Raw genomic sequence first — 13,432 nt, forward strand, 5'->3', positions numbered from 1 at the left:
ATGAACGACATTGGTGTCCGATTTCGCGGGCTTCTGCAGCGACCGTATGAGCCTACGATAGTGCCCAAGTCTAACGGTCAGCTGTACTTCGATATGCCCGATAGTTACTTAACGGAAAACTATCGACCGTTTGGACCCACATTGCAGAACCGTTACAACACCAACGCTCCGACGCGAATCTCTTTAGCGAACATCACGCCGGAACCAAACCTGGCGTTCGCGGATCCGGTGAGTCGGCGGGGGGCGTTTTCTGTGTTCCAGCCAACACACCAGCAAGCGGCGGCCAGCCTTATCGAACTGTTCCTGAACCAAACGAACCCGGAAACGCTCAGCGCAATGGCCGCTTATACGCGTGATCGCGTCAATGGGCCCATGTTCCAGTATTCACTCTCCGTAGCCCTCATGCATCGTCCCGATACGCGGAACGTAGAGATTCCCAATTTTCTGGAACTCTTCCCAGACCGGTACGTGAGTCCGACGGTGTTACCACAGCTACGGGAGGAAGGAAACTTGGTCGACCAGGACAGCAGGCGAGCGGTGGAAATTCCGATGAATTTCACGGCCTCCGACCGGGTCGATGAGCAACGGCTGGGCTACTGGAGGGAAGACATCGGAGTCAACCTTCACCATTGGCATTGGCACCTGGTATACCCGGCGCGTGGCCCAGATCGTATCGTGCGAAAGGATCGACGGGGAGAGCTGTTTTACTACATGCACCAGCAGACGATGGCTCGCTACACCGCCGAGCGGTTTGCTAATGGTTTGGGTCGCGTACGGCCGTTCAATAACTTTCGAGAACGGATCGCCGAGGGATACTTTCCCAAGATTACACGCAGCTCTGATGGGAGGTCTTATCCTTCGCGTCATCCGAATGAAATTCTTAGCGTGAGTATAGTGCGCCTTTAAGTAGAGACTGTGCTTGATACTAAGCTTATCCGTGCAGGACTTAAATCGCGTTGAAGATGGCGTTGTGGTTTCAATAGCGAACATGGAAACCTGGACGGCCAGGATATTCGAAGCCATCAACAGTGGTTTCGCTCAGTCGGTAAGAACAGAAAAGCATCATTGTACGAGGCACAGGAAAGAACGATTCGTTCCGCTTTCAGGCCAACGGTCAACGTGTTCCTTTGGATAACCAAGCTGGAATCGATTTGCTGGGCAACATGGTCGAAGCGAGTACGTTATCGGTCAATCCGCAGCTCTACGGGGACTTGCATAACAACGGACACAACATGTTGGGCTACATACACGATCCAGATAACTCTTTTCTGGAAGGGTTCGGTGTGGTAGGCGATAATACGACCGCAATGCGTGATCCGGTGTTTTACCGTTGGCATCAACACATCGATAACCTTTTCGTGACACACAAGCAGCGGTTCAGTCCATACGGTAGCAAAGAGGTGATGATGAGATAATGATCGTATTCGTATGTTCCATAATGAGCGAATTTTCTTGTACCTTTATCCAGCTACTGTACGCTGACGTGTCCGTCGACGACTTCGCCATTGAGCTAAACAAAGCCAATGCTCCGCCGAATATTCTTCTCACTTTCTGGCAAAGGTCGCAAGTAAACCTGGGCACAGGGCTTGACTTTGGTCCCGCTGGCAATTTGTTCGCCACTTTTACCCATCTTCAGCATGCCCCGTTTTCCTACAAGATCAAGTCCACGAACCGGGCTAACGAAACGCGCCGAGGAACCGTACGCATATTCGTGGGTCCCAAGACGGACGAGCTAGGCAACGCTATTGCGTTCCCTGACCAGCGGCGTCTGATGATTGAATTGGACAAGTTTACGGTGTCGTGTAAGTGACTCTCACAAGCCGTTCGAACCACTGTCTACAGTTACGGTTAATTATTCTGTTTCCAGTGAACCCAGGGCTCAATACGATCATTCGACGTTCCGATCAATCGAGTGTGACTATTTCTTACGAGCGAACCTTTACGAATGTGGCCGCATCAGCTATAACTCGCAACGACGCGATACAATTTTGCAACTGCGGTTGGCCTTCCCATTTGCTGCTTCCTAAGGGAGGGCCCGGTGGTATAGAGTATGAGTTCTTCGTCATGATTTCCGACTACAGTCAGGACCGCGTTGAGGACTTCGATGAGTAAGTCACACAGCACACAATCACTGGTTTCTTCCTGCTTTATATTAGATCAACTGGAAATTAACAACACTTTCACACTTTCCTATGTAGATCTGTGAACTGCAACGATTCCCACTCATTCTGTGGTTTACGTGATCGCCGCTATCCGGATGCCCGGAACATGGGCTATCCGTTCGATCGTTTTACTGCTCCCACCGTGGGAACTCTGGCACAATTCATAAAGCCATACGGAAACATGCGCACAACACCGGTGAAAATTCGCTTTACGAATACGGTGATCGCGCGAGTCTAAAGTGCTGAACCTTATATAACACATGTAAAAAGATTAAACATGAGCTGAAAGAATTTTATCGAATTTATTCCGCTATTGCGTAGCACAAGAAAATAAATATAATAATAACTGAAAGACAACAATAACCTAATAACTTCTCAAACGGGGCCTATCATTTTCCTTCTGGGCGCCCTAAAAAAACTTTATGTGACAAAACCTATGCGTAATATAATTAGCTAAGGAACAAAAATAATTAACAAAATGAAACATAAAAAACAATGTTGCTGTCTCGTTATTGAAGGTATCGTATATTATAATAAAAATAAATGTGGGAAGTAGAAACAAATCACACGCTAAAAAGTGCAAAATGTCGTGTATGGTTAGCTGTCTCAATTAGATGGATCCGTGTTTTGAGTCAAGATATTTTATATTCTCAAGTATCTTTGTCATATTATGAAAGGTAAGTGAAGTGATTAGAAAGAAAAGGCTACAATCTCTAGAACTTCACCTCCGATCTCCGTAACCATTTGTACCCGAAACGTGAAAGAAATGTGAAACGAGAAATAACTAAAGCTTCTCCATCGGAGTTGCTGACAATTTTGAAATGAAAAAGGGGGTTGTAGTGATAAACAAATAGTTATGTGTGTGTTCCGTGGGTGTGTGTGTTCCATTTCGCTCGAGTTTAACTTAGTTTGTAGTCTTCTGTTAGAATTCATTGCCAGACAGTATTTTTAACGTTAAATTTATTGGGCTTTAAACCAATTAATCGAACCCTATGGGTCACAGTTACCGAGATGTGTAACGTTCCTTGAGCCCATATGCTTCGGCATGTCTTTTTCCCGCAGCTGTTTGTGCGGACAGTTCAATTGCGTACAATTTGCCATACGAGTATAACTAAGTCAATCTCTTTTGTATACCCCAATTCAGCATACATTTTACGCATGCGCCGATGCGCCGGTTTCTCAGCCGTTAAGGGTTTACGAAGCATGAGCACGAATATAATTAAACCCGGCCAAGTTTCCTGCTGAAGTTCAGTGTGAATGTTTGTTGATGTTCATTGCCACCCTATGTTTGCTGTGTAACTTGCCCTACAATGGAGACCAATAGTGAACTGATCCGAAAACGTGCTGAAGTGGCATTAGAAATCACGAAGGACCTGCTAGTTGATGACGACGACGACGACGACGGCGGAGATATCGACGAGGAGGAGGATTGCTGTGGTGATTATGACGAATTAGAGGAGGAATCGAGAGAAACCGATCGTGACAGTGACAGTGGAACAACAAGCAATGCGCAGGATGCAAAAACGGTATTGATTTGGTGCCACGGACGGTCGAATCATGTCGTTTAACATAAAATGTTCCTCCCTTATCGCTAGGAAAAACACAAACGTAAAGGATCGCGTGAAAAGAAAGGCTGGCTGAACACTGTAGCAGGTGTAATAATGCGTCCTTTGGGTGTGTCACGATAAAAAAAAAGTTAATACACAGAAACTGACGTCATTTTATGCCGAAACATTTGCTGTTTGGATACTTCAGGTAGTAAGCTGAAATGGAACATCAATTTTAATCTAGATGTTCAAGCGTCGAACAAGACCGGTCAAGCGAAGGGAAACTCAAAACGAAACGCTGATGCTCCATCTTCCAGCAACAGCCAGCAGCCGACCTCTGCTGATGCTGTAGCGATAAAAAATGTGAGACATTATTTGCGCTTCAGATACTGCGTGGAGTCATAAATATGCTTTGTCTAATACCCTCTTTTAGCTTAAGGCGGAGAACAGACGTCTGGGAAAATTAGCTGATACTATTTTAAACGGTAATCATGATTGGTATGTTGAACAGGCAAACAGCTACAATCTTTGCCACTTCTTTATCTTTTTAGAGTGTATTCAGTTGAAAGAAAAAGCGAGTGAACTTGTAGAGGTATGCTAAGAAGACTTGTAAATCAATTATTACATTGAAGTTGTTGTTAGATATTGAGTTTTATTGTTAACTCTAATTACTAATTCTTTTGTACTCTTCCGCAGGCGAATGAGCAACTGCGATCAAGTAGAGTTGAATGTGAGCGTTTGGAGAAAGGTATAAGGATTACTGAAATGTTTCCATCACTCCCAACTAATTTCACACTTTGATTTTGAAGAAATTAGCAAACTAAAAGGCTGTCGAGAGAGCTTGATGGCGAAACATGCTGCTGAGTCCGAAAGACATCGTGTTACGGTGGCGCAACTCGAAAAGAAGGTGGAAGACACGTGTGCGCAATTAGCTGATGTTAGTGCTTTTTAGACTACGCTAAAAAGGTTGTTCTCTTAAAATGCTTGATTTGATTTTACAGATGGCAAACAAGTGTGACGAACTGTGTCGGGTTGGGCAGGGTAAAGATAAAGGTATCATACAGTTATTTACAAATCAAAACATTTGCTGCATGCCAAAATCATCTCTCTTACTCAAATAGTTGAATAATACGATTTCTGAAACTTCAATACAGCTAATTTGTGTCAAGTTATAGTATTTTCCTGGTGCTTTATAGTGTTTCAAGTTCAGACTTCGATTCAGAGCAAAACACTGTGAAAGGAGCTAATGGATTAATCAAGCAAGAGCAGTTTCCTGAGTTCCATAAATGCATTTTACATATTTGCTCTAGTGTTGCCATCATCTCATTTTCAGATTTCTTATTAAAAGCTATTTTCAGTGTACTTTATATATCGTGTGGCAGTTTAATGTAATGAATTATTAACGTGCAACAAGTTACAGAAACACACATTTTGATAAAACGATTGTTATTGTTTTTGCTCATAATATTATTAGCTCAAAACAAACATTTGCAGGCACATTAGCATTGTGTCACCGGAACCATAAAAGCCATCATAGCACGTTGCAAATAATAAAAATGATTTGGAAATTTTTAGAGCTTGATACGGTTACAAAGCAAAGAGAGGCTATTGCGCAAGAGCTACAGAAAACCACAGAGGAACACCGGATTAGGTTTGATAATCTAACAGAAAGTCTGACAAAAATGGAGAATGAGAAAATCGAAATAACCGAGCGAAATGCACTCATCGTGGCAGAGGTAAGAAAGATTATATATGACAAAAACAGAACCATTTGCAGATTGAGCTGCAAAATGAAAAAGTATGAAACACAATACAATTTAGAGGTGTGTCGGACACAGATGCGTGAAATGGAGCGTGTAATTTTTGCAATTATTGCAGTGTAATTATTATAGTGTACCTCGTGTGATCGTTAAGACGCATCTCTGAATAGCAAACATTTTATTCTTTCAGTTTGGAATCCACTCAATCGGTCACCAGTACCATCGAGCCAAACAGTAATGGGCTGTACACATGTCCACTGTGCGGTGAACAGTTTGAGTCTCTTGTAAATATGCAGCTCCACACCGAAGACTGTTGCTAGAGCACTCGGACAGTGTCGTAAAACGTTCCAACGTGCTGGGAGGTTTACCCGGCATTAATCGAAAACGAGAGCAGTTGCCCAAGCTATGAGATTTTCACGATTCTTTTACTTATGTTCAAGGGAAATCTTCAAAAGTGTTTTAACCATTTCAAAAATGTACCGCGCGTTGGTGATTAAATATTTATGTAAAAAATGTAACGTTCTGGTAGTTACTCAATCTGTGGAGCTGTAAGAAATGTCCGTCCGTCCACCCTTGGGGTCATAAACAGCAAAACAATTCATGGCTGGGACAGACCGAAGGGACCCACTAATCGATCGAAAGCACAAAGCATAAGAGCGGTTTAGTGGAGAAACGGGAAACACTGGTGGTGCTTTCGTGGTTGACTGATCAACCATCATCTGTCTGTACAATTAAACTAGGAAGTCAAGTGATGCTTTTTTGTCAGCCACGCAGAAAGGAACATCTCTATCCCAACGGGTGCTCCCCAATTTTTCAGATAAATTCAGTTTTCGATTTTTTCCTCATTTATTTAATTATCCAGAACTGCAGTGCCAAATCATCGAGCGAACAACAGAGATCAACCAGTAGATAATTTACGACGCACAAGAAGAGATTGGGTGCCCAAGAACCCAATGGGTGCAACCACCGCAGAAGGAGATCACCTTTACGGACCGCTGCCTGGTGGGGGCCAGCTTTATGATAGGGCTATTCATTGTAGTGTTTCTCTTTAAGACCCTCGGCCTGTACCCTGTGGCCGTGGAAATGAATTCCAAACATTTCCTCTTCCAAACAACCGCAAAAGCCGTCATTAGAATTTTCTTCATTTCTGCTGGTTTTGGAAAGAAATTGGCCACCAAAAGAAATGGGGCAGGAAAGTAAGGTAAGACTCGTAGCAAGGCACGAAAGAAAATCAACCGTCCGTCCGAATCCGTCGGAAGCTTCAGGGAAAACATTTGGGAAAACGCAAAAATTCACCGTCCCGGCCAGCCGACCTGAAAACATTCGGTTTTCTGGAGCCGTAAAAACACTAACAGGAACAGGAGCGACTGGTAGGTAGCGCCAGAGATATGCAAACAAAATCCCAAAATAAAGAGCAATTTTTAGCTACTTAATTATGAAGGTATAATAACGAAAAATGAATGAATAAATAAATAGGTAAAACTCCATTTTTTGCAAGAAGAACAAGGTTATAAAAGTTTATTGAGCATGTCAGCTTTCAATGCATACAGATGTCTCCGTTCCAAGTCCAGTAGGGTTTGCGCACAAGTTCTGTTCTGGGTCGTGGTTCAAGTTCTCGCGATGATCGTATTCGTGAAACGAATTTGCACTTGTGCAGTCGCCATGTTGGTGTTGGAGGCTATAAATTGAGCCAAGTTAGTCACCTGCTGGGGGACGGGTCGATCGAATGGATAACCCATCGGACGACGATCAGGATACAGCCGATCGCGCAGGCCACAGAAGGAGTGGGAATCGTTACAATTGACGTTTCTGAAAATTCCAAACAACAATGCTACAATGAACCACGCTCCACGTTCAACACTAGACAAAACTCGTACTCATCAAAGTCCTGATTGACGGTGTCGTCGGCGTAGTTGGAGATCATTACGAAGAGATCGAACTGCATCCCCTCCGGAGTTCCTCTCGGAATCAGCAGATGATGCGGCCAACCACAATTGCAGAAGCGGAATGCCTCGGTGCTTGGTTCGTTGATATTGGACAGCGCCACCTGCCGGAAAGTCCTCTCGTACGGAATAGTGACACTCGATTGCTCCGAGCGTCGCACAATGTTATTCGTTCCGGGATTCACTAAAGGCAGTCTGGGTTAGTCTGGGCTCCGCGGGCTTGTGTGAAGTACAACTTACAGTTCACCGTAAACTTGTCCAACTCAACCATCAGCAAACGCCGCTCGTTCATCGTGAGAGCAGTGTTCCGCTCGTCGGTCCTTGGAGCAATGAAAATGCGGCAAGTTCCGCGCCGAGCGCCTCCCGAGCTGTTGTTAACCGCGAGCCGATATGTGAACGGGGCGTGCTGCAAATGGGTGAAGGACGCAAACACGTTTCCTTGGGGCCCAAAGTCCAGACCGGTGGCTAAGTCCACTTGGGATCGCTGCCAGTACGTCAGCAGCACGTTAGCCGGCGCGTTCGGTCGGTTGAGTTGCACCCCGACTGACTGTACTTGAATACCGCCATAGTTCAGCTGATCAGCGCCGTAGGGAGCGAGCGTTCGCTTGTACCGGTGGAACATGTTGTCAACTTGAGCGTGCAGGCGGTAGAAGGTCGGATCACGCATTGCAGTTTGGAACTCGCCAACTACACCATAGCCCTCCAAGAAACGGTTATCGGGGTCGTGACTGTACGCAATAATATTGTGTAGGTTGCCATGATAATTTCCGTAATAGGTAGCGTTCACCGAAAGACTCGACGGTTCTACGATGTTGCCTAGCACGTCGATGCCCGTGCGCTCATCGAGAGGGGTCCGTGCACCGCCGGGCTGTAAGTTCAACAACAAGTGATTATGTTTGGCTGCCTGAAAACAAGAGATGTTCTTTCGCCTTACGCCAACAACGAAGCCACCATCGATGCTCTCTGCTATGCGACTCTCTGTACGCTCCAGGTCGCTAACGGTGAAGTTTACCAAGTCGTCAACCCGATTGATGTCCTGCGTAGGGAGCAAATTGTGCATCATTATGAAACCACTCCTACCGCACTCCAAGAGCACTTACCCTCAACACCGTGTTCTGGGGACGTGGAGGAAACGCGCGGTTGTTCAAACTGCGGATAATCTTCGGGAAATACCCCTCCGGCAGTGGTTCGCGCAGGCTAGTGAGCGGACGAACCCGGGAAAGCTTATTGCAGAAGCGCTCGACGTTGTAGCGTGCAATCAGCTGTTGGTGCATGTAGTAAAACAGCTCTCCTCGTCGATCCTTTCGGACGACCGTATCCGGGCCTTCTCCTGGGTAGACCAGGTGCCAATGCCAATGGTGCAGGTTGACTCCGATATCTTCTCGGAAGTACGCCAAACGCTGCTCGTCTTCGCGATCGGAGGCGGTGTAGTTCATCGGAATATCGATCGTCATCTAGAAGAACCAAGCAACCGTAAGTGCAGCACCGTCGAGCGTGAAGCTTTGCCCTTTGACCATCGAACCAACTTACTCTGTTTTCCATTTGAACCACAGAACCCTCTTCGCGAAGTTTGGGGAACACCGACGGGTCCACGAACGAATCGGGAAACAGCTCCAAAAACGACGGAATGTTGAGATCCTTCGTGTCCGGACGGTGCTGGATTGCCACCGCGAGAGCGTACTGAAACAGGACAGGGTTCAAACGATCGCGAGAGTAGGCGGCAACACTCATCAGTGTGTCCACGTTCGGCTGGGTCAGGAACAGGTTGATAAGATCGCCAGCAATCTTGCGATGCGCTTGGTTGAACAGCGAGAAACCTCCGCGACGCGGGATTGCCTCGGCAAAGCTGATGCTCGGAGGCGCTACGCTCCGGACGGGGATGCGCGTATCGGCATCGTTGCCAAACCGACTCTGCAACGAGGCCCCGATCGGGCGGTAGCGCTCCGTCAAAAAGTTCTCCGGCAGATCGACCACCGTTTTACCGTCGTCCTTCGGATAGAACGTCGGCTCCAGCGGACGCTGCAGTAGCGCGAGCAGTTTTCTGTTGTCTGCCATTCTGGGTTTTGGTGTTCCACGGAACGCGTTTCGTACGGTCACTGTGTTTGAGGCCTGGCTGTTGAGGCTAACTGGTAAACTGACAGAGAAACTGCTTCACTTTATATACGACAGTAGCCGTAGCGTCGAAACCACATGAAACGTACAAAATTGGAACATAAATTTAGAATCCGCTTTTGGGTCTAACCGTTGACCGCAACCGCAGCTAGACTATCAAGCGATAGATTTGAAACCCTGACGGGCATAAGCATTGCTGCTTCAACCAGCCTTTTTTAATCAGCAGTGGCCTCAGCTTTTTGTACGTTATTGCTATCGTCACACAGGCTTTAGGCTTGATGCTGGAAATCATACTCAGAGCCCCTTTCAGCAGAACTAGAATAAAAGGGCGTGTTATGAATAATTAAGCCATTGGTCTGGCTCGCACATCTATGCTACAGTTGACTTTAAAAGGCTGTTGACGGAGAGATTCCAGAACATATCCCAATTAGCCAGTTCAGATTGGCTTATCCTGCCAAGACGTGGTTGGTTTGAGAAAGCCAAAATGGTTAGGCATTCCTTCCAGTTTCTCTGATCATGGCTGGTGCCCTGTTTAACGATGGACCTATGTACAGTACCAATTATAGGGACTGAACTTTGAACTTCTGCAAAATACAAACCCAATTCGGTTCCGAACATGGTTTGGTCAAAAATGTGGCTAGCGAATTTCTAAACGTTATCAATGTTGTGGTTAGGTTAGGTAACTGCTTTCCTAAACTGTGGCGTCACCCGGTTTCTTTCGGGGCCACATATATACCGCCCCGTTCACTGGTGCTTAACTATTTTCTTGCAGCTCTTCCGTTGAAGTACACGGTGAAGTTTGTTCCGGATAGTGACAGACTACGTCATCATGTCTACGATCGGTCACAAGTTTCGCGGATTGCTGCAGCATCCGTACGAACCATTGTTTTTCCCGAAAAACGAAGGACAACTGTTGTTCGATTTGCCCGAACGATTCTTCACCGAGCGCTACCGTCCTATCGGGCTAAATTTGACCAATCGGTTTAGTATTGCACTGTCGGCTGGAGGAGCTAGTGGGACCGGTGCGGTGCCGCAACGCGTTGCCATACCGGACATTCCGGAGCCGAACCTCAAGTTTGCGGAAGACGTTCCCCGGCGAGGCGCATTTTCCCTGTTCATCCCGAAGCACCGCCGGATCGCGGGACAATTGATTGAATTTTTCTTGTCGCAGGCTGACGCCGACTCGCTCGTAGCAGTGGCCGCGTTTGCAAGAGATCGCCTGAACGGTCCCCTGTTCCAGTACGCGCTATCGACGGCGCTTCTCCATCGCAGCGATACGGAAAGTGTTCCCGTTCCCTCATTCCTGCACCTCTTTCCCGACCAGTTCGTAGATCCAGCCGTCTTTCCTAGGATGCTCGAAGAAGGTCGTGCCGTCCTCGAACCGAACCGGGTATGTGGAACCGTCCGTGTCGAAGGATTTTTCAACCCATTGTGCGGGCTCCTTCTTTGCGTTAGATGGCTGTGGATATACCGCTAAATTACACGGCTTCGGATAGAATCACGGAACAGCGAATGGCTTACTTCCGAGAGGACATCGGTGTCAACTTGCACCACTGGCACTGGCATTTGGTGTATCCGGCCGAAGGCCCACCTAGTGTCGTGCAGAAGGATCGACGTGGCGAGTTGTTCTACTACATGCACCAACAGCTGGTCGCCAGATATCAAATCGATCGCTTCTGCAATGGACTGGGATTCGTTGCGGCGCTCGATAGTTTGCGAGGTCCTATCCCTGAGGCCTACTATCCGAAAATTATACGGAGTGCCAACAACCGTACCTATCCGGCACGGTACCGGAACATGACGCTGGCGGACGTCGATAGACCGGACGATGAGCTGAGAGTAATAATCAGTGACGTCGAGCAGCAGCTACAGCGGGTGATGGAAGCTATCGATGAAGGATGGGCAGTCATGGTAAGGAGCGAAACGCCCGTCTATGAAACCGCCTCGGCCCATGACCTCCCCTTGATCGGTTCCAGACCAGCGGCCAACGCGTACCCTTGGACAACTTCAGAGGAATCGACATTCTGGGCAATATTGTCGAAAGTTCCGCAATCTCGATCAATCCCCGGCTGTACGGAGATACACACAACAGTGGACACGTTTTGCTCGCGTTCATCCACGATCCGCAGGGCGAGTATTTGGAAAGTTTCGGTGTGATGGGCGATGTAACGACGGCGATGCGTGATCCGATATTCTACCGATGGCACCTCTACGTGGACAGTATTTTCCAACGGCACAAGAACCGCTTCTCGCCCTACACGGCCACCGATTTGTCGAACCCCGGAGTGAACCTGGTAAAGTTCGAAACCGAGCTCGACAGGCAGCCGGCGGCGAAGAACATGCTGCTAACCTTCTGGCAGCGGTCGCAGGTCGATCTGGGGGCCGGACTTGATTTTGGCCCGGAAGGAAACGCTTTCGTTACCTTCACGCACCTGCAGCACGCAGCATTCAATTATCGCTTCCAGATAACCGTATCCGGGGCGGCACGCGACGGCACGATCCGTATTTACCTCGCTCCTACGCGCAACGAACGCGCAAGGCCTTTGTCGCTGGAGGAGCAACGGCGTAATGCAATCGAAATGGACACGTTCCGGGTGAGCTGTAGGTGTCTATACTGTCCACTCGAGCTGGCTAGACGATTCTAACGATTCCACGCCGCATGGTTGGTTTTAGTGAAATCGGGTGTGAACAACATACTTCGTCGATCGGCGAACTCGAGTGTCGTAATTCCCTACGAACGTACCTTCCGAAACGTCGCTCAATCGAACGTAGGCGATACGTCTTTCCGGTTCTGCGGCTGCGGGTGGCCCTCGCATATGCTCGTTCCCAAAGGAGACGCGTTCGGGGTGGAGTACGATCTCTTTGCGATGGTGTCAAACTACGCCAACGATAAAGTTGATCCTCAATTCGATGAGTGCGCACCGATCGATCCCAATTGGTGAACTGATTGATTTAGATTTTTCCCTTGCCTTCCTTTCAGAAAAATGGGATGCAATGACTCACACTCGTTCTGCGGTTTGAAGGACAGGACGTATCCCGATGCGCGGAATATGGGCTTCCCGTTTGATCGCCGCTTTCCCAACGCGGTCAGGTCAATGGCAGACTTTGTCGCGCCTTATCAAAACATGCGCCTGGCGAGGGTAACGGTGCGCTTTACGAACACCGTTGTTGCGCGAACCTAAGAATGCACGAAAGTTAAGTTCGGCGAATCGGCTAATGTCAAATAAATTGAGGTTTCATCATAATCCTTTTCAAATGTTTCCCTTCCTTCATTACGCATTACGACCACCGAGCGGTTCGTGGCCTGCAATAGAGCATCTCTTCGCTGCAATCGCCATCGAGCTTCTTCGTCCATCATCGTGTTATCTTGGCGCCGAATTGGCTCTCACGACGACTTCGGCTCCCTATTAATTTAGTTTAATACATTTTTTATTTAGAATTTTTAAATTTTTAAATTAGTACAGCCATTCTCTTCTTATTCTGGTTTAGCTACAGACCGAGATTGTCCAAGCTAGCTTGAGTTAATGTCCAGATTAAAAGCAGGAGCAGGACAAGATCTGGCTGGCTATGGCCATGCTATCATATCATACTCAATCATCTTTTCATCGATTTGCCGCATGGTGAAGATCTGATCAGTTGTACACTTTCCTTTTCGGAGTCCTCCCTGATAGTTACCTACTATCTCATCAACCTATGGTGACAGTCGTTTCTGCAGAACGAGGGAGATGATCTTGTAGGTAGTATTCGGCACCGATGAAACCCAAAGACAGAGCTACATGCTCAACACGATGAAGGCTTCCACGAGTTGAACATTTCGATTTCGTATTGCCATCTTTTTCTTGCATATTTATTTATTTATTTTTTGTTTCTTCTTTATTTATTTTTTTAGTTTTATTCCCTATCCTCGG

At 47.1% G+C, this 13,432-nt stretch overlaps 3 protein-coding genes across 3 annotated transcripts; 2 read left to right on the plus strand and 1 right to left on the minus strand.

The window, feature by feature from the left end:
• On the plus strand, positions 1–12,706 carry LOC128278849 (uncharacterized). Its single transcript, XM_053017575.1, has 12 exons — positions 1–885; positions 944–1,045; positions 1,107–1,400; positions 1,469–1,802; positions 1,868–2,108; positions 2,199–2,394; positions 8,597–8,885; positions 10,337–10,914; positions 10,980–11,435; positions 11,501–12,125; positions 12,198–12,438; positions 12,505–12,706. The coding sequence occupies exons 1-12, from the start codon at positions 1–3 to the stop codon at positions 12,704–12,706; spliced, it is 4,443 nt and encodes a 1,480-aa protein (XP_052873535.1).
• On the plus strand, positions 3,473–5,766 carry LOC128275671 (centrosomal protein of 89 kDa-like). Its single transcript, XM_053014257.1, has 10 exons — positions 3,473–3,688; positions 3,758–3,836; positions 3,918–4,072; positions 4,143–4,194; positions 4,261–4,301; positions 4,406–4,457; positions 4,519–4,646; positions 4,711–4,762; positions 5,285–5,445; positions 5,660–5,766. The coding sequence occupies exons 1-10, from the start codon at positions 3,473–3,475 to the stop codon at positions 5,705–5,707; spliced, it is 984 nt and encodes a 327-aa protein (XP_052870217.1). The 3' UTR covers positions 5,708–5,766.
• Positions 7,005–9,467, minus strand: LOC128275643 (phenoloxidase 8-like). The gene is made up of 6 exons (XM_053014222.1): positions 8,943–9,467; positions 8,513–8,866; positions 8,347–8,448; positions 7,653–8,280; positions 7,347–7,596; positions 7,005–7,278 (listed from the first exon to the last, which is right to left on the minus strand). Exons 1-6 carry the CDS (start codon positions 9,465–9,467, stop codon positions 7,077–7,079), a joined length of 2,061 nt encoding a protein of 686 aa, XP_052870182.1. The 3' UTR covers positions 7,005–7,076.
• Positions 12,707–13,432: the final 726 nt, after the last annotated feature.

Source organism: Anopheles cruzii, chromosome 2 (assembly GCF_943734635.1).
Source record: "Anopheles cruzii chromosome 2, idAnoCruzAS_RS32_06, whole genome shotgun sequence".
NCBI classification, from domain to species: domain Eukaryota; kingdom Metazoa; phylum Arthropoda; class Insecta; order Diptera; family Culicidae; genus Anopheles; species Anopheles cruzii.